Source organism: Garra rufa, chromosome 14, assembly GCF_049309525.1.
Source record: "Garra rufa chromosome 14, GarRuf1.0, whole genome shotgun sequence".
Classification (NCBI taxonomy): Eukaryota; Metazoa; Chordata; class Actinopteri; order Cypriniformes; family Cyprinidae; genus Garra; species Garra rufa.
In genome coordinates, this window is record NC_133374.1 from 37215976 (window position 1) to 37237363 (window position 21388).

The following is a 21388-nucleotide window of genomic DNA, read 5'->3' on the forward strand; positions in this document are numbered from 1 at the left end:
ATAAGGCAATAACAGAGCATTTCATTCTAGGGACAAATTCTAGGGTTGTAAATGGACCTGTAAAACCATTTCTGGATATTTTTTGCCCTTTCCTATGACATATACCTTCTATGTAGATATCAGAGAACAATTTAAAATATTCTCTCAATGCATTCTATGGCACCTTTAAGAAGTGTGGAGGAGCCTCCTCTATTATGCTGTGCCTTTTTTTCTTCTTTTTTACTGTACACAATTACTTTAACTGCATTTCCTTTGTACATATATTTTTTCTCTCTTTATGTCTATCACTTTATTTGCTTATTTTAAAAAAAGTGAAGTGTGGTGGAGCTACATGAAAGGATCTCTGGTTTTATGGTTGTTTAGTTTGGTGCAGTTCTGATCACTTTATCACTGTCTGATTCACTCTAACATCACAGAAACTTATTCTTTACAATCACATCACACAGTCTGTACAAACTAAAGCTTTATGGTTTGCCGCACCTAGTGATTGTAAAACTTCACAAAATGAAATGAAGATACTTTATGAAGTTTGGTGTCAATGTGTACTTTTAAATCTTTGATCTGTGACCTATTATAGGAAGTATCAAAATACAAATGTTATTGTAATACCGTTGCAACCTATGTGGGTACTCATCCTGGCCGAGGTGCTTAAAATCTTAAAAGAGGTTTTAAATATTAGTATTCTCATCTAATTTTTTTAACTTAAGAACAATACAAAAATGTAAATGTGCATTATATAAATGAAATCGTCTTGACTACTTTAAGTAAAAACACCAAGGATCAGTATTGATTAATTAATGTGTTTATTGCCAATATATTTAATCTTATTCTTATCAAACAACCACACAATCACAGCCCAGAACAGTAGACAAAGTGCACTGTCAAGTGCAGACCATAGTGTTAATACACAGAAGTCATAACTTTGTTTTTGCTGAGTTTATTTCATTAATATTGGGTATCAATTGATGTCAAATAAAACCAACTAAACTTCCAGAGCAAGTTGTTGTGCCTTCTCTGAGCTATTTTCTCATGTTTCTTCTTTCAATATAAAAAAAAACAAAACAAAAAAAAACGAATAGACGAATGATACACGGATTAGTCTACCACAAATGTGTTCTATATTTGTTGCCTATTCTATCTACTTTTCTTTGTATTTATATAACTATTATTATTTATTATTGTAAAAAATAATAATAGCACTTACAAGCTATGGCTTTTTTGTTGGTTTGATTGATTCTGTTGTCATTTTTCTTTAAGTTGCTTTGGATAAAAGTGTCCGCTAAATGACTAATTGTAAATATAAATGCTTCTAGGCAAAGGAGATGGTCAGATGAAGCCTCAAGATAATGTATAAAAAAGACGAATGATGCAAATAAAAGAAAGGGTCATGAAGGTGGACAATCAGATTTGGCTCACATTCAGCAGTGGTGTCAACGTTAACTTAGATGTGCATATATGAATCAATAAAAAAATAAAACAAAATGTCTTTTTCAAGTGTGAATCCTCATGTGGACGTTAAGGTTTTGCTTGTGAATAAAATTGTTTCCACACTGTTGGCAGCTGAACTAGCTGTCTCCACTGTGAGTTCTCATATGGCGTTTAAGGTTGCTTTTATGTGCAAAACTTTGTCCACACTGTGAGCAAATAAAAGGCTTTTCTCCAGTGTGAATTGTGGACTTCAAGGTTTCCTTTTTGAGTAAAACCTTTTCCACACTGATTACAGATAAAATGTGTTTCTCCGGTGTGAATCCTCATGTGGACTTTAAGGTTTCGTTTTTGAATGAAATTCTTTCCACACTGTTGGCAGGTGAACAAATTCTCCCCACTGTGAATGCTCATGTGGCAATTGAGGTTGTTTTTCTGTGTAAAACTCTGTCCACATTGAGAGCAAGTGTAAGGCTTTTCTCCTGTGTGACTCCTTATGTGGACATCAAGGTTTCCTTTTTGAGTGAAACTTTTTCCACACTGTTTACAGAAAAATCGTCTCTCTCCAGTGTGAGTTCTCATGTGGCAGTTAAGGTTGCTTGTATGTGTAAAACTCTGTCCACATTGAGAGCAAGTATAAGGCTTTTCTCCAGTGTGAGTTCTCGAATGGACTACAAGGGTTCCTTTTTGAGCGAAACTCTTTCCACACTGTTGGCAGGTGTAGGGCTTCTCTCCAGTGTGAACACTTATGTGGACCTTAAGATATCGTTTTCGACTAAAACTCTTTCCACAGTGATGGCAGGTAAAAATCCTGTTAGATTTTATCTTCTTTTCTCTAATTTTTAAATGATCTTTCTCATTCTGCTCTTTCTCTTCCATATCCTTCAGCTCTTGACTCTCCTCAATCTGGTCTAGAAAAACAAACAAACGCAAAAGCAGTTTAATGGCACAAAGAAACTGACATCAAAAGCAAGATAAGGCAGTCAACAAATGTATTGCTTAGTAATGACGTGAAAACATGCACGACAGCATACTGTGCACACAGTTTCGTTGTCGATATTTTAAATCTGCCTTTGAAGCGTCCCGCTCTGTGCAGCATGCAGTGTCATGTCTCTAAACCAGTGATTCTCAACTCCAGTCCTCGAGGCCCACTGCTCTGCACATTTGGTATGTTTCTGAATCTTTCAGTTTAGTTCATGGATCTTTCTCCTAATGAACTGATGACCTGAATCAGGTGTGTTAAATGAGGGAGACATACAAAATGTGCAGAGGAGTGGGCCCCGAGGACTGGAGTTGAGAACCACTGCTCTAAACCACTGCTGGAACAGAAAAAAAAACTATCGGTATGGATTTTTGCCGATAAACAATAGTTTTGTCAGTGGACTATTGGTGCTGATTAATCAGCAAAACCAAAACATCGGTCGACTTCTACTTGTAACCCTTACTCAAGGGTTATTCTCTCTTGCACAAGGAGAGTACTTCTTAAGATAAACTTAGAATCACACTCATAAACTGTGGTTTTTATGGGACACCGTGAATATGAACTAAAATGTGCTTTTAATTAAAAAGGGCTTAAGTGTCCTAATGAATGAAAGATGGGCTCAAGTGTACTATAAGCGTTAACTAAATACTTTTTTTTTTTTTAAATATAGAGAAAGTATGTTAAAAGCACATTTTAGTTTATATTCATGGTGTCCCAATATAGCACAGCTGTGCTGCAAACAACAATAACAGCTTTAACTGGCAAATGACCATGGTATTAAGCGGGATGATGGACAGCTAACTTTGCATTAAATAATTCTAATGGACTTTGCGTTGGGTCGCCTCCATTAAAACAGTTTAAAGCACAGCTAGCTGTGCGTTATTCCTTACTGAATGTATGACAATAACGAACAGAAGAAGTGTTTTCTCAGCTGTACTTGAAGACGGCATTAGTATTTGTCTGGTCATGTGATCTCAACATGTCTGTACACATGAGGCTCCATGTCCAATAAAACCACTTAAATTAGGAAACTCACGTGACATTCTTCAAAAATATACACTGAATATAGAAACTGACATTTTAATAACAATCAAATGAGAATGAAAACCAACCTGCATCTTCTTGTTTCAGACTGAACACTTCTGCAATCCTTATGTCTTCAATCTTCACGTCTTCACTCTCCTCTTTAACCAACGCCATCTCTATAATAGTGTCACGTGCATCTGAGTTGCTTCACCAGGAGCTTTTTTTTTCTGTGTAGTTCGATACTGTAATGATTAAAATGAAAAAGAAAAGAAAAATAGATCGAGTTCAGACTAAATCTCTGTGTGCTTCTCAATCAGTTCTCTAGTTCAGTAGTCAGCACACTGCTAATGGAGTCAGTCACAGTCATAGTTAATGGCCTGAAATACTGAACTACTAATTAAACACATACAGACAAAGGTACAAAATAATCTGTAATTTAGTCATTAGATAAACTTAATTAACATTTTTTGCAGTTGGTTTGTAAGAATTGTTTGTTGTTCTTGTTGCATATACAGTTTTGAGCAGAATGTGCTTATTTTAATCCGTGAAATCAATTTCAAAAAAGCTCCCTTTTCTAACAACAAAAACAAATCCACAGAGATCAAAACTATTAAAAAATAATTTGGAAATGTTCACATCTCATGCCAGAAGAAAAATATAAATGTATCTTTTTCACAAAACGTGCAACTGTAATCTATTCAGATAAAAACGCTCTCATGTTTCTTTCACAGATTTAGTGAAATGAGATGCAGCTTATCTTTCATTCATTTGCTGATGTGCTTTGGTCTCACAAATAACGTGCATTAACGTCAGATTAGAACATTTTAGTATAACCTTGAACAACAATTAAACCATTTTACAAAGTTAGCGTTGACTTAAAAAATGTGGATGGTTAAACCTTTCTTCAGCAGAATCACAACAGATGCACGAGCACAGCCTTATGACGTCACATCACCACGCCAAAATAAAAGCCCTTTTCAAAACACAGATGTTAAAAGTGCTGGAACATTTAGTTACAACAAAAGTAAACTATAAAGGAATATATATATATATATATATATATATATATATATATTATGTGTGTGTGATTTATTTTTAAAGTCAAATTGTTGTACAAATAATAATAACTGATAACCTATTTATTGTTGTGTTTGTTTATTTTTGAATATTCTGTGGCCCACACAAACATTAAGTTTTATTTACTGCCTTTTAGACAGAATCTTAAATACTAGTTGCACAATCTTTCATTAGCAGTTATTTTCAGTGCACAACTAGACAACATACCTTTAAACGTGTTTTTAAAAAGAAATTAAACTCCGAATACATGCTCTTTTTTGTTTGAGTGGTTTACTTTTGTTGCAAATTTTCCAGCACTTCTGACTTTTGTGTTGAACAGGACTTTTATTTTGGCGTCTTGCTGTGACGTCATAAGGCTGCGCTGCTCCTGCATTTGTTGTGATTCTGTTGAAGAAAGGTTTGTGTTTGAGCTTTAAAAGTTTTGTAGTCAATGCTAACGATGTACAATAACGTAATTATTGTTTAATGTTAGATTCTAATGCTTTATTAAACGTTAATGTGCACTTTGTTTTTAAAGTTAAATTACATAAGCATTCAGTCACTGGCAAATAGTGAAAAGAAACATTACAGTGTTTTCATCTAAAAATAGATTACAGTTGCTCTTTCTCTAATACAGAATTGTATTTTTAATGTCTGTGTACTTGTATATTCTGGCATGAGATGTGAAAATATCTATTTTTTATTAGTTTTGTTCTGATTAGTTTTTTTATGGATTTGCTTTTGTTATTATGACACTTCTAGATCCATTAATATCCAAAAGACGTTTCTCAGTTCCCTATTTTGCACATTTTCAAACAGCCCTAGCAAACAATTCAAAAACCCACCAACCTGTTTTTTTTTGTGTGAAATATATAATGGATATATAATATTAACTAATGCATTAGTTCATTTAAGGCCATTAGACTGACTCCATTAGCAGTGTGCTGACTACTGAACTAGGGAACTGATTGTGATCCACCCTTTTCTTTCGGTTCATTTTTTGTCATTTTAATCATTACACTAAACAGAAAAATCTCCTGGTAAAGCCACTCAGATCCATGTGACACTATTATAGAGATGGCGTTCATTAAATAGGAGAGTGAGGACACAAGGATTGACGATATAAGGATTGCAGAAGTGTTCAGTCTGAAACAAGAAGATGCAGAGGAACAAACAGGTTGGTTTTCATTCTCATTTGATTGTTATTAAAATGTCTATATCCAGTCTGTATTTTTGAAGAATGTGGGTTTTATTTTATCATGCAAGTCATCAGTGTCCACAGCTCATGGTTTTATTTGACATGCAAAAACAAAGTATTTTAATAATATTTTCATAAATCAAAGTACATCTTCGATACCACTAGCAGCATAAATAAAAATGTCATTAAAGAGAAGTGAACTCTCAGTAATATAATAAGAGCAAATAAACAAACTACAACAAAGCCACAAATAAAGTAAAGCCTAACCTTAATTTTCAGCCACAGAAATGTAAGAATTAAGTGTAAATGAACACTGCTTGGTGTTCACTGTGTAATTTAATAATAGATTAATCTTCCGTGTCAAAGCAACCAAATTTCTAAAACGTCCCTAGCTCAAATGTTTGAGTTTTTCTCCATGCCTGTGATTCAAGAAATATTAAAGATATCTAAATGCCATTTTAGATATGGAGTCTTAACCAACTTTCCTTGTGGCAACTTCGTTTTTAAAGCCCTATGAGATTCGGTTCCAGAGATATTGTAATTTCAATGTGGCACCAAGAGTAAATTGTTAGAATTTACACATTTTCAGTGGTCAAAAACCAATTATTTTCTTTTAAAGAGGAATGTCTGAAAAACAAATAATGGTAAAACTAGGATTGTATCTCATTTCTTTCTGTCAAGACAAATGCATTGAATATACCAGTCTGAGTGCCATAAATATTCTTTTTTCAAAGTTTGGTGCCTATAACTCAAGAAGTATTAAAGATATTGCAGTATGGTTTTAGATTCTAGTTGATAATAAACTTTTCTTTTGGAATCTTAATTTTCAAGGCCCGACATCATTCAGTCCCCGAGATATGGGGATCTCAATGAGGCTCCGTGTCCAATGTTACCCATTTTCAGTGGTTGAAAACCAAATGTTGGTCACTTTGTATACAGCTGATGCTTATTTTATTTAAAGAACAATGTCTGTATAAGAAATAATGTTGAAATTAGAATTGTATGTTGTTGAACATACCTGCTTGAGTCTCATAAATTTGTGCGTTTGCAACTCAAGAAGTATTAATATAATTGTAGATTCTGGTTCTTAAGAAACTTAGCTTCTGGAAACTTGATATTGTTTAATCTCAGAGATATTGAGATCTAAGTGCAGCTCCAAATTTAGTATCCTACCTATTTTCAATGGTCAAAAAATAAATATAGTTTTGTGTTTATCTATTCATTACTGTTTACACTGCAAGTATGCAAATAATAGTTACCCAGGGATTAAGACTGTACAGTGTGACACACCAGATTATGAATGACCAGGGTTCATTGTTCACTCTTGAGGTAAATTATGAATGATGTAAAATGTAAAATAAGATTTTCCATGATTCCATGGTTCAAAATTACCCAGTGTTAATTTTTTCAAGTGTGAGAGACCTTAAATGTTTGAGGTATGACTATGAGATGGCTATGCTTGACTATGCTTCATATTTGATAACAATAAAAAAGTAAAATAAATTCTAATAAGTAATCCTTTGTTTATTAATATGAATGCAATTTTTTTTTGGACAGTGTGCTCTGATGTGTGGAATTCATGCTGTTTCCACAAAAAGAGTGTGTATGTAAGTAACATTTAACACATTATTTTTCCAACTGTGGGATTTAAGAATCTGTTTAAAATATGCTGATTTTATGTTCTGACATAGCATCACATGAAATACTAAGGTAAAGTACATTGTATTTGACATTTAAGGCAAATATGATGACGTAAGATAAATGATTCTCTTAAACAGAGTTTGTAGCAAGATGTTCCTGTTCTCTTTGTAAGTCAAATGAGCCAGATGACTGAGATGTTCACCTTTTGTTTGTAATGGCTCTTGGTGCCTCTGCCCAGTCTTTGAGCAGTTATGATGATTGGATTAGGATTGGTGAATTGGGGCAGGTTGCTACACCTGAACACTTCATTTGCATGATTTGTGTCCCAATCCTGAAAATCATCGCTATCAGCCAACCTAAGATAGCCATAATGTAGGTTATGTAAAAAATAAAAGTTTTTGAAAGGGGCCTGAACTCAGCATTCATATGGTGTCAAAACCTAAAAAAGGTAAAATTTCACCATGTGTTGGGTTTTCCTACATCGCATCACATATTTGCCGTCTCTGGCAAAATATGACACATCTCCAGCTGATACAAACTGTCAAACACGGTGCATCCCTCTGCTTTCAAGTTTATTCCACCACATACTATCAAATGTTTCATTAGGTTTGACATGTTTTCCCCTTCACACGCAACTGCTGTAAAACATTTGCTGCTCGTCGCAGTCTCTGAATCATTTCTCGTGAAATATAGCCACACTTTCGAATGTTTAGTTTTTGGCATTTTAAGTTAAGCGTGTTTAATGTAGCTAGCTAAGCTAACGGCAAAACCACCTGCTGCAGTCAGAGCAAGTGTAACTATAGTTGCTACATTCACGCGCTTCTTGGATGGTTTCATTTCCTGGTGATTTGTGCTTTTAGTTCGAAATGTGAAACTGGATAGTAACTACAAAGATGTCTTGGATTTGTATCATCAAAGCTTTCCGACGTTCATGTGAGTTTTCTCATTCAGGAAATAATTTTTCAGATCATACCCCATGAATGCAGTATTTAAATTTAACTAGCGATCATGAATCAATGCTTCTACATCCGTGTCATAGCACCAGAAAACAAATATTTCAATCGGCAGTTCAGGCACTTAAGTGGCACCGAAATTCGCGTTCTGTTTCGGTCCGGTACATACCGGTCACATGGGTTTCGGTACCCAACCCTAATTAAAACCAGTACAAATCCTATTACACCCAGTAAAAACACTTTAAATTCTGTGATGGTTTCTATTGTTTTTTTTTTTTGTTGTTGTTGTTGTTGTTTTTTTCCAGCAGGTCTGGAAAGGCTGTTGCCCACAGTCTGCCTAAAAACATAAACAGTTTAGGAACATGCTGCATTTATTTGCACACATTTGTTTTCCCACGCATCTTTTTTTTTTTTTTTTTTTTTTTTTTGTTTAGGAGGTTATCTCAACTACAAATTTTCCTTTGATTATATCCTTGTTTTCATTAACAAGTTGGACAAGAAGCTGTTCTTGCATCCAGTTTGGTTTTCTTTTACGTTTGCATGTATTATTATCAGCCATGATTTTTCTACTCTGTTTATTAAAAGGTTGTTTATATGTATGTCCTCTAATTGTAAGACGCTGACAATTATCTGAACATATACTTGTTTAATTAGTGAAACTTAACCTGCATTTTAAAATCTTTATTTGAATATGGCTACCTTTTTTTTACTTTTATTTGAATATGACAATACAATGTTTCTATGAATGTATCTCTGACAGAAACCCCTCCCCTATCAGCCAATCACTGTGCGCATAGTTAATAAGCATGCTGACATCATTCATAGTAATGAGGTCAACCCCGCCCCTTACTCTTAGCTTAAGACCACATTTACACATAGCCGGGTATTTAGAGAAACGAATATTTCCTCCATTCCGTTTTCAATAATAACATTGTGCACACAACATTGTTTTCAAAAAACTTTTCATTTATATCAACCCGCATAAATACGCCGTTTCACAAAGTCTACCCTCATCAGACAAATAGTACTGGGTGAGGGCAACTTTTTTTCTCTACACTGACTGGCGACCGCATAACAGTAGTCTGACCAAAAAACTGTAAATAGGGCGCTCACATGACGTTAAGCATTTTCTGGCGCATAATGTGATGTTTGAGAACCTAAAACCCAGTTTCTCCCAGTTTACACGGCAACACATAACCGGCGTTTTCAGGAATCTCCACTTTGGCCGGAGTTTTTAGAAATAATCGTTTTCTGTGATAAAAACGGGGTTTTTGTGTAAATGAGAGGCCAAACCGCAGGGAAATATCTGCATCTTCCCTTCATGTAAACAGTGCCTAAGACTTCTCTCTATTCCTTAGTAAATGTTTGTCTCAACAGCTTTGTGAATGGGTTTTAAGAGAAAACTCTTAGCTAAATACATTCACTGCTGTTTAGGAGAAAGTAAAAGAGAGTAAAAGATTAAACTAATAATGCTGCCTGCAATTTATTTTTTTTACAGGATTTACCTGAAAGCAGTAAAGAAGAATTGATGTCAGGTGAAGAGTTTTTGCCTGAATCAGGATCTGACTTGAACTCAGGCATAGAAATTGATTTAGAAATCCCTGTCAGCAACATTACAGAGAGCTCTCTGGATTCATCCAGCCTAAATGGTACACCAGAAGATTCATTTATTCAAAATCTGTCCTCTTCGAACGACTCAAGCCTCAATAGTGTTACTGAAGCAAGGGATACACCAAGTGATTCAGTCTCGTTTTCTCATGACATAACCACTGTATCCAAAGGTGGTCAAAATTTTTGTTTTGTTTGTGGAAAAGCACAAAACAAAATAGCTCGACATTTTAAAGTGCATGAAAATGAAGACGCCGAAATTGCACAAGCACTCAGTTTCCCAGCTCACTCCAGAAAAAGAAAGGAATTGCTTCAGGCATTGCGAAACAAAGGCAACTTCATGAACAACAACGATGTCCTGAAGAAAGGAACGGGTGTCCTGAAAGTAAAACGTTGTTCTGTAAAACAGGACTCCAACAAGTATGAGTACTGTCTTTATTGCCATGGGATGTTTGTTCGTGAGTAACTCTGGAGGCACATGAAAAGATGCTCAGCCAAAAGAGAAGGTCACGAAAATGATCAATACACAATGAGAGTACTGGGTCTTGCTGCAGTGGCCAAGGCTGCATTTTCAGGTACCGTATCGGATGGCGTCTTAAAACTCATCAGAAGTATGAGAGATGATGAAATTGTAAGTGTGGTTCAACATGACCCATGTCTTTTACAGTTTGCCCAATCTCTCTACAATAAACATGGACGTGACTTATCAAGGCATGGATATATACGCCAAAAAATTTGTGACCTTGGCAGATTTTTGATAAGCATTCGAAAGAACACTTCCATTACCACCTTGGAGGATGCCATAAAGCCAGAGAATTTTATGGCTGCTGTTCAAGCTGCAAAAGAGCTAGCAGGATTTAGCAAGGATGAAAAGACATTTAGAGCACCAAGTTTAGCATTAAAGATCGGACGGCACTTACTGCAAGTCAGCTCCATCATCCGGGGTAATGCAATCATTGCTGGAAATAAGGAGCTCAGCGACTGTACAGAACAATTCCAAACACTGTACAGGGCAAAGTGGACAGAGTGTGTGTCTTGCACTGCAAGGATGTCTGCAAAAGAAAAGAAATACAAGAAAAAAGTGAATCTGCCGCTGACCAAAGACATGCAAAAGTTGATAAAACATCTTGAAAGTGCTTCGGATTCAGCCTACAAAAACCTAGAAAAATCTTCCACAATTCAGAACTATTCTGACCTTGCCAGAGTCACTCTCACTAGAGTCATTCTTTTCAATCGACGACAGCCTGGAGAAGTTTCCAAAATGCAGTTGAAACATTTTCTTGAAAGGGATGCCTCACCGGTTCTTCCTGAATTCGGACTGTCAAACTTTGAAAAACGACTATGTTCCTACTTAAGTAGGGTTGAATTCAAGGGGAAAAAAGACAGAAAAGTTGCTGTTTTGTTGACATCAGATCTTGTAAAAGCACTCCAGCTGCTTGTAGAAAAGAGAAAAGATTGCAAGATCTTTGATGACAATGGATTCTTGTTTGCAGTACCAAAAAGTCTGTCATTTTTCAGAGGTCATGACTGTATTCGAAAGTTTGCACAGGAATCTGGAGCCAGGCATCCCGAGTACCTGAGGTCAACTCAACTACGAAAACAAGTGGCGACAACATCACAGATACTAAATCTGAAAAATAATGAAATGGACCAGCTTGCTGATTTTTTGGGGCATGATATAAGAGTTCATCGAAAGTTTTATAGACTGCCAGCTGCAACCCTTCCAACCGCAAAAATTTCCACAATGCTTCTAGCATTAGAAAGAGGCAACATTACAGAACTTCAAGGACGATCTCTCGATGAAATCCAAGGTATTTACATTTTTATAATATTTAAAGAAGTAGTTCACTTCCAGAACAAATATTTACAGGTAAAGTACTCACCCTGTTGTCATCCAAGATGTTGATGTCTTTCTTTAGTTCTTTAGTAAAGGAATTATGTTTTATGAGGAAAACATTTCAGAAATTATCTCCATATAGTGGTCTTCAATGGCGTCTGTGTGTCCAAAATGCATTTCAAATGCAGCTTCAAATGACTAAACAATCCCAGCTGAGAAAGAAGGATCTGTCATTTCCTAAAAAAAAATTAACATTTATGTACTTTTTAACATCAAATGTTCGTCTTGTCTATCTCTGCCGTGCACTCATGATTCCCATCTTATTTTCTCCTCCAACTTCAAAATCACCCTACACCGCTACAAAAGTACAGACCCATTGTTTACAAAGTGAACATGCAAAGAAGATCAAACACCCTTTTCAAAAAAATGGGGGAAAACAACGATGTTGGAGAAGAAAATGAGTTGGGAGTTTTTAGACATACCCTAAAAAAAATAAAAATCGCCCCATAGGAGTAACCAATGGGGGTAAGTTCACCCATATTCAAAATAAAATTCAGCCTCTGATTTCATATTTTATGGCATTTGTCTCCCTCATGTAGAATTTGCAGAAATGAAGAACAGTAGTGACAGTGAAGACTCGTGTGAAGATGAGCCTGAGCAAGATGACACTTCTGGTATGTAATGAAAGTGAAAGTTTTAACCGTTTGAAATGACACTAAACTATTTTATTTGTTTATTTTTCAAAACCCATAATTGGCTAAATCCAGATAAGAAGTCTGTAATGACATTTTTCATATTCTCATATCTTTTTTCGACATTTGATCTTGCTTTTTTTTTTGTTCTTTTCAGCGTGTACCAGGACAGGCTTTGTAAAAAGGCCTTGGACCAAACTGGAGGAGCAAGCAGTATTCAGGCACTTCAAAACCCATATACTGAAGGGCCATCTCGCCACACTGAAGGAATGTCACTCCTGCAAAAAAGCAGAGAGACGTATCTTGCATAGTCGAACGCCTCAGAACATCAGGGCCTTTGTTCGAAACAGAGGAACATCTTTAAAGAGACAAAATGCATTGAAACTAGGGGTGGGCATAGATTAAATTTTTTGATCTAGATTAATCTAGATTAAAATGGCCAATTTGAATTCTGCTGCATTTACAACATAATTACCTATACAAACTTGTGTAACCAAGTACTTCTGCGCAAAAGGCTGCACGTTGCCGTTAAATACACAGACGCGCACGGGCATGGATAGCCTATCTGCGTGCATAGTCTTCGATTAAACTGCGTTGCTTTTAGAAGCTTCAATTCAGTTGTTGCATATAGTTTAATGTCTTTATTTTCAGGATTATCAAAGTAAATTATAACTCAAACTTGAGATTTTACTGGGGCACAGCAGATTTTCACTGGGGCACGTGTCCCAGTAAAAAGGTTCTAGCAATGCATGCACCTGCCCTGAAGCGGCTTCATAACTGCATCCATGTTTGCACATCTCATTTGATGTGGTAATTTCACAGAAGTTGAAGACTCGTTCTCGCCTCCTACAGAGCAATGCGACTAGGTATACGTTATGTGCGCTCAAATATCAAGGTGAAAGTCATCAAAACTTACGTAGTTTAGACCCAGCTCCCAACCCAACTTTGAGAATAGATTAACGGCGATATTTTTTTTATCGCCCGATAAGAGTCTCACGTTAACGCAGCACGTTAACGCCGATAACGGCCCACCACTAATTGAAACACTTGTAAACTATTTAAATAAATCAATATATATAATATATATTAGCTAATTATGGAGAATCAAACAAGTTAAAAATTAAAATTAGGCCTGGTTGGAAAACACATGTATCTCAGTTTCTCACTGAAGCCCGCAGAGCAACAACATCTTGGGTCCTAGCGGGCAAACCTAGACAGGGGCCTATACTGCCGTGCAAAGGCAAAAGACCGTAACTTCGATTTTGGTCAAAAATGAGTTATTGCTATTTTTAGAATATTCAACACCTCCTTTATCATGTGGATAAGTATCTTGAGTCAGTTTCATTGTTTTTTTGAGAAATTAATGCGTTGTCTTAAAGTGCATATTGCAGGTTAAAAAAAATTTGAGATAAACATATATTCGTGAATGAAAATACTATACGAACCGTTAATGCACTATTAGAAAATATTTTACAAGACCTAAGGGCACAAATTTAGAAGACAAAGTGACGGTTTCCTTGACCGCTCTCAAAAACAACTTTTTTTTCCACACCGCGTCATATGACGTCACGAGAGGGAGTCGTTCGCCAAGCTCTGTTGCTATTCAGTAGGAGCAGTCGTGAGTTAGTGTGTTTTCAGTAGTTATTTTTTATTTCAATTGATCGTCGTCATGGTAAATTATTGTGTTTATGGAGGCTGCACAAACTCCAGCCTGTCAGGACATCGTGTCCACGGGTTTACTTACAATAAAAAGAACGGTGCTATCTTCCGTATATGGGTGCGTTTGTGCGGATGAAGTGACTGGCCTATACTAATGCATCTGCTTCGAAAAACGCGTTCACTTTACTCTGGAGGATTATCATCCCGGCGATATGATGCAATTCAACATGAGATGCTGAAGCAAGAACCAAGTGAGGCTCAGAGCCGGTACAGTTCCTTCGGTGCACACAGCAGCTTCATCGGGTCCGCTGTCAGACTGTGGTTCGTCCGAAGCCATCAGAGATGCAGCTCGACGAAAACGTGAACTGCACCGTAAGTTTGTTTTTCTTCTCATAACTTCTCCTAAATACCAAATCCGTGAACATATTTATTTAAATAATGAGACAACGAGATGTGTAAAAGTTTTTGTAAAGCACCGTAGCTAGCTTGTAAGCATTAGCAATATCATTTTAAGAACCGTGTAAAAACGGTAGGAGAAGGCATTACTGGTCAGTTACCCTCAGTTTGTTAATATAATAATCATCAAGTCTAGTTACAGCTTGGTCACATTGTTTGCACAGCTAATTTGTAATTTATTGTCATGTGTTGTGTTTATAGGGCTTTGGGAGACATTGCAAGACATGAGGCTGTGTGAAGATCTGAAGCAGTGGAGCCAGCTGTTATTAACCACCTCTAAAATAACACATTAGTGTGATACCCACACTGAAAATATTTTTCTTTCAGGCTACGTTTACATTAATCCGGATACATTTGAAAACGGAGTTTTCATTTTAAAACGCTCTCCGTCCACACTAGCGTTTCCAAGCGTTTTCCTAAAGTTTCTCATCCACACTGAAACGTAGAAAAACATCAAATTCGCCTTACTGCGCATGCGTAAAGCCTCCAAAATTATACAGATGTAATAAGTTTTCACGCAATTCTTCTGGCGGGATAATTTATGGAAATATCTCATCATCCACTGACGCGTCTATATCGCGCTCATTCATATTTTATTTGAAAAGCAGTTGTCGTCATGTTTTGCAGGACAGCAACTGTGAGTAAATTTTCCGTCATCATTTTAGGACTGTAATTTGAGGAGTGTACAAGGTAAATCTCTTTAGCAGCAGTGTGTGAATAGCACAGGCACAATTACTGCTGTAAACATAGATATCTATTGGTACAATATTCGTCACATGACTATAAATATGCGTCATCGTTTTCCAAAGCCTCCGTTTTTACTGTCCACACTACAACGTGAAAACGGCGTTTTCTAATTTATCCACTTTGGCCGGAGTTTTTAGAAATAATCGTTTTCTGTGATAAAAACGGGGTTTTCGTGTAAATGAGAGGCCAAACCGCAGGGAAATATCTGCGTTTTCCCTTCGTGTAAACGGGGCCTCAGTAGTATATGTTTTGTACATCTACATGTATATATTAACAGTTGCAATGTTGTGTTTTAAGTTGGGTATTAACAGTACTATGAAATAATATTTATGATTTATTGCTGTATAAATGAAACTGAATTGAATTAGCCCCAAATGCAGCTCTGCTTGATATATATGTTGTACACTTCATATAAAAAATGTATACAGTAAGACAATTTGTGATTGTGATTATTTTTTATTGTTTGTCACCAAAATGGGGCCATTCAAAACCTTTATAAAGTAATCCTTCGTCTGTAAACTGTCTAATAGCTGACACAACACATGCAGGTAAGGGCTTCCTGATGAATACCAGCAGACAACTTGACTTATGCTGTCAATATTAATTGTCTTATACCAATGGCATCAAAAAGTTTTACTGTACATGTATTTGTCACCTAAATATAGTCAAACTGTAATTGAGATTAAATTTTACTGTTTATTTGTACGTACAAGTATTTAGCTCAGAGTAATAAATGATCTCTACCATAAACTTACTCATGTCTGCTGGCCTGGAGATGCATTTAAGCTGTATGTAGAACCTATTTTGATTTCAGACAGCAAGCCTCAAAGCCTGGGTGCAGAGTCAGAGACAGCACATCAAGTTTGGGGGTATTTCCCATATAAGCATATAATGAAACAAAAAGGTGTTTATCTCTCTCTCTCTCGCGCGCGCGCGCGGTAATAAAAACCCGCTATATCACGTAACTTTTGCGTCGGATATTAATGAGTATGACACGCTTGATCAACGATCATTCGTTTGTGTTACTGGTAAGTAGAATTCAATACTTTTAGATGACAAATGCTATGATTTTGCCCGATTAGATATCGTCAGCTAACACTGATCTCTCACAGACACCTGCCCTCCCAGCAAACATGCCCGTTTGGGCCCCGCGTGGGCCCACTGCGGGCAAAAAATCTAGCCCATATGGGCAGCCCACTGTAGGCCCCCATACCGGCGTGAAATGCGGGGCACGTGTGGGCCCCACACTATGGGGCCCATGTGGGGCCCGAGTGGGACAGCCCAAAAGTGTGGGTTAAGTGTGGGCTGGCCCACACAAAGCAGAGTGGGCCCCCATTGGGGCTGATTGTGGGCCCATAAAGAGTGGGCATGCTGTGGGCTGGGTGTGGGCACTGTGGGGATAGTGTGGGCATGCTGTGGGCTGGGTGTGGGTACTGTGGGGATAGTGTTGGCATGCTGTGGGCTGGGTGTGGGCACTGTGGGGATAGTGTGGGCATGCTGTGGGCTGGGTGTGGGCACTGTGGGGATAGTGTGGGCATGCTGTGGGCTGGGTGTGGGCACTGTGGGGATAGTGTTGGCATGCTGTGGGCTGGGTGTGGGCACTGTGGGGATAGTGTGGGCAAGCTGTGGGCTGGGTGTGGGCACTGTGGGGATAGTGTTGGCTTGCTGTGGGCTGGGTGTGGGCACTGTGGGGATAGTGTGGGCATGCTGTGGGCTGGGTGTGGGCACTGTGGGGATAGTGTGGGCATGCTGTGGGCTGGGTGTGGGCACTGTGGGGATAGTGTTGGCATGCTGTGGCCTGGGTGTGGGCACTGTGGGGATAGTGTTGGCATGCTGTGGCCTGGGTGTGGGCACTGTGGGGATAGTGTGGGCAAGCTGTGGGCTGGGTGTGGGCACTGTGGGGATAGTGTGGGCACTGTGGGGATAGTGTTGGCATGCTGTGGGCTGGGTGTGGGCACTGTGGGGATAGTGTGGGAACTGTGGGGATAGTGTGGGCATGCTGTGGGCTGGGTGTGGGCACTGTGGGGATAGTGTGGGAACTGTGGGGATAGTGTGAGAATGCTGTGGGCTGGGTGTGGGCACAGTAGGGCAAGTGTTGGCATCCTGTGGGCACAGTAGGCATGTTGTGAGGCACAGTATGTAGGCCAACAGTATGCCCCAAGTGTGATTTGTTAACAAAAGTTAAAAGTTAGTTTGGTCCTACAGAGTAATGCAAACCTATTGGCCCCAGTTGATCACAGAATACCCAACTTTCCCAAAAACCTGTTCAGGGCCAAACCTGCAGAATACCATCAAATAACTATTAAAGCATATGCAGTGCAATTGCACTTGTTTAAAGTAGAAGTAATAAATTGAAGGTCATGTTTTTCAAATAATTTATTTACAGCAATTAATAATAGTAGTAATAATATACAGAAATTTAATTTAAAACACCAATACAAAACAATTCAAAACAATAATTACCAACAAGAACTACAGAACTGATTAGAAAATCTAAATAAAAAATTATTTCATTCAAGGGCACCAGTGCGTTTTTCCACCGCAGTTCTTGCCCGTCCTTGCCGTCCCCCATCTCTGTCTCTGGCATTACGAAGCCATGTTTTCATGCAGGTTTCGACCTCACTTGCTGTGGCTCGGCTGCACTTTGTCACAGCGTCTAAGTAAGACAGAAAACAACTGAATTCTAAGTTTCTTCAAGTACTGTTTAGACCAGTGGTCCTCAAAGCGTGGTACAAGTACCACTAGTGGTACTCAGACTCAGTACTCAGTGGTATGCAGAGGAATCCCTAAATTTAATACAAATCAATGTTAAAACACAATACATTTGAACTTAATCTATATTTGAGCAGTTTGATAACCACTGGTTTTTCAGCCTAAAAAAGTTCCCCAGCATATTGATTTTTTATTTGTTTTTTTGTTTTTTGTTTGATTTGAGGTACCTACTAAGGAATTAAACTTGCATTTTTAATTTGGAGAACCTCATATCAGTTTAAGTTTAAGGATTGCTTTAAGCCCCGGTCAGACTACACGATTTTTTTTGTCGGTTCCGACAGTCACTGTGTCAGACTATGCGATTTTGACAGGTTAAAATCTTGTTGTGTCATGTCACACTACACGTCGCTTTGCGACCAATCATTACGTGACGTCTACGACAAGTCGCACCCTACTTCCGTAAACAACAGCGGCAATGGATCCAGAAGCGGCGTTTTTTGTACTGGCTGTGTTGATCTCTGAAAAGTGCAAGAAAAGAAAGAAAACTCGAAGGTGGGCACGTTCCTGGCTTGCTCGAAGAGGACAATATGGGCTGTCAATCCTGCAAAGAGAACTTGAGGTAAAATATCGTTGTTTAGCCAGACAAAAAAAAACGACCGTTAAACAAATCAAAAAGGCAAGCATACTGTTGCCATAGCTCCACAAAGCTTTCTTCCAATTCATAGGTCCACCTAGTAGCAAAGTCATCTCTGTTTCGTTTCGCCATGTTTAAAAGCTGTGTACGGAAGAGGTTCTGTGCTCCTATTGGTCAACGTCACCCATGTGATGGAACTCGTCGTGGAGGGCCAGAAAAATATTAAACATGCTAGTCTTTCTGTGTAGACGTCGTGGAGCATCGCAGACATGTACTGGACTATGTCACACTACACGATATGAAACGTTCGAATCTTGTGTCCCGACGCCCATTGTCGTATACGATTCTCCACGACACCCTACGAAAAGAAAATCGTGGCAAAATCGGGCTAAAATCGTGTAATCTGACCGGGCTTTAAGTGCTCAGAGTCAGATTAATCTCATATTGTGAGAAAGGCTAAATAATGTTTGACCCCACCCTACTTCCTGCTGTCGATCAGAAATCTATGACCAAAACTGCTGCTTTTCGGGAAATGGGAAAAAAACACTTTTTTTCCCTCATTAAACACTGTGTTTTCGTTCTAATAAACAGCCCACATAATAGGCTTGCTAATAAGGTCCACTAAAGTGTTACCATTTTTCCACATTTCTTTTTTCATTACCGTTAGAAGGGCTTATTTCATAAAAAACATTACATATTGTACCTATGACTGCTTTGCAGACCAGCATATCTCCAAATGCTAACTTCTGGCTGGAGCCCTTCCAGCACAGTTGCAGTGCCAGTGGGGTGGTCAGCATATGGACCAGAATCCTCCTTGTGTTGGAGGATGGGTTAGGCCCTCCAATTGTTGCCAGATACTTCACCTGAAATAAGATACACATAAGATTCCTTTCTCAAAAGCAACCTACAAAAGAGGTATTTGGTATTTAATAAAACTGAATATACCATTGCATTGTAGCAGGCCTCCTCCTTCAGTTTGTTTTCCAAAAAATGGAGGTCCACTAAATTTGTCAGCGGCAAATGGATGCTGTCTGGCAGGTCTGCAGCTGCAGAGTTTTGTTTGGTCAATGATAACAATAGCTGCTTGATGACAGCAACCTCTTCCTTGAGGTTTTCAAGTTGATTAATGATGTACCGTTCTGTTGCTGTTGACACAGTAAGTTACAATGTATTAAATACTATCACAGTAGCACTTACTATTGTACTTTGACAAGATCTTTGTAGGCTCTACACTGTCAGAAAAAAAAGGTACAGTTCTGTCAATGGGGTGATACCCTAAGGCACAAAAATAAAAAGGTACAAATATATACTTCTAAAGTACTAAAATGTACCTTTAGGGTACTAGTACCCTTTTACCCTTTTCACTTTTGTACCTTAGGGCAGTGGTTCTCCAAAGGTAATAGGATTAGTGGTAGTGGTACTCAGATTCCCTCTAGTGGTATGCAGAGGAATCACTAAATGAATTATAAATTAATGTTAAACCACAATACATTTTAACATAATCTATATTTTAGTTTTATTTATTTATTTATTTACTTTTACATTTAATTACGTGACAGTTTTTATTTAACTTTGAGGTACAACACATTTTAATTTATTCATTATTTAAGTTTATTTACCTGTTTGCAAGTATAGTGCAGTGTTAATATTCAAACTCTATTTACAATGTTAAAGTGGCTGACAACAATACATTTTATATTTATATTTAAATAATAAACCTGCTTATTTTTTTTAACTGTGCAGAGCTGTAGTTGAGTAGTTAGGTCCACTGTGCTACTGTATTTTAATACTGGTCATTTTGGTGGTACTTGGTATAAAAAGTTTGAGAACCATTGCCTTAGGGTACTGCCCCACAGACAGAACTGTAGAGAGGGAGAGCGTGAGTGAGATAAAGGGAGAGAGAGACAAATGGACAGAGTAAGAGAGAAAAGAGCAGTTTTTGTACAATATCATTTGTATGCTTTAAATTGTGATACTAATACAACATCAATTTTTCATGAAATGTAACAACCTAAAACCAATGCTTACCTGTAACTGGCTGCCTCTTAGGCTCTGGTATAGAGGGTGGAGCTGGTGGGGCTGGTGGGGATGGTAATGATTGGGGACATGGTGGGGATGGTGGGGATGGTGGGGATGGTGGAATTGGTACAGTGCGCTTACTTTTCCTTATGTCTTCTTCGGAAGAAGAAGAGTGACCCTGATCAGGGTACCGTGAGTTGGGTCTGGTGTAAATAAAAAGAAACGAAATGCTAAAAATACAATTTCACCATAATAAAATACCTTTTTTGTGTATGTTTTGAACTAAAAGTCTATGTAAGGACCATGTTAATTTATTTTAAACAGAAGGGCCTGAGACATTCTAAAACCTAGGTAAATGTAATTTAGATTATCTGGTTACATGTTTCATTCTGCTTATAGCATAACTTTGGGGTTATCAATTAAAAGTACCCTACATAACTTTTAGCACTTAGCATCTTGCAGAAGAATTTTGTAGTCAGTCCTACTTTTCCCTGTTTATGTGACTGGCCTGACAAGTTTAAAACACTGTAGTTTGAATATAAGCATTTATTGTAGACTCACCATATTGATGCAGGATAAGACAAAAACATGGTTTGAAAGATGGATTCATGATGTACTTGCTTATTACATACATTTTGATAATTCTAAAGTTTTACAGTACATCTTTAATTCTAGGGATATATCTGGAATTTCACACTGTACATTCTTTCCCTGGGTACTTCTTTCACTTATAGTGAATATAA

General features: G+C 37.7%; 2 protein-coding genes across 2 annotated transcripts; one reads left to right on the forward strand and one right to left on the reverse strand.

Moving 5' to 3' along the window:
- Positions 1–786: 786 nt before the first annotated feature.
- On the reverse strand, positions 787–4352 carry LOC141285363 (uncharacterized). Its single transcript, XM_073818379.1, has 2 exons — positions 3520–4352; positions 787–2336 (listed from the first exon to the last, which is right to left on the reverse strand). The coding sequence occupies exons 1-2, from the start codon at positions 3605–3607 to the stop codon at positions 1612–1614; spliced, it is 813 nt and encodes a 270-aa protein (XP_073674480.1). The 5' UTR covers positions 3608–4352; the 3' UTR covers positions 787–1611.
- A 1170-nt stretch (positions 4353–5522) lies between these two features.
- LOC141284731 (uncharacterized) lies at positions 5523–16312 on the forward strand. The gene is made up of 6 exons (XM_073817742.1): positions 5523–5666; positions 7245–7294; positions 9780–11700; positions 12326–12400; positions 12576–14449; positions 14735–16312. The coding sequence occupies exons 3-5, from the start codon at positions 10368–10370 to the stop codon at positions 12821–12823; spliced, it is 1656 nt and encodes a 551-aa protein (XP_073673843.1). The 5' UTR covers positions 5523–5666; positions 7245–7294; positions 9780–10367; the 3' UTR covers positions 12824–14449; positions 14735–16312.
- Positions 16313–21388: the final 5076 nt, after the last annotated feature.

Bases quoted from the DNA above. Each gene is read 5' to 3' on its own strand.
- LOC141284731 (XM_073817742.1), top strand. From the start codon at position 10,368: ATGAAAAGATGCTCAGCCAAAAGAGAAGGTCACGAAAATGATCAATAC. The intron at 11,701-12,325 runs GTATTTACATTT...TCCCTCATGTAG, and splicing joins ATCTCTCGATGAAATCCAAG to AATTTGCAGAAATGAAGAAC. The intron at 12,401-12,575 runs GTATGTAATGAA...TGTTCTTTTCAG, and splicing joins TGAGCAAGATGACACTTCTG to CGTGTACCAGGACAGGCTTT.
- LOC141285363 (XM_073818379.1), bottom strand. From the start codon at position 3,607: ATGGCGTTGGTTAAAGAGGAGAGTGAAGACGTGAAGATTGAAGACATA. The intron at 2,337-3,519 runs GTTGGTTTTCAT...TTGTTTTTCTAG, and splicing joins TCTGAAACAAGAAGATGCAG to ACCAGATTGAGGAGAGTCAA.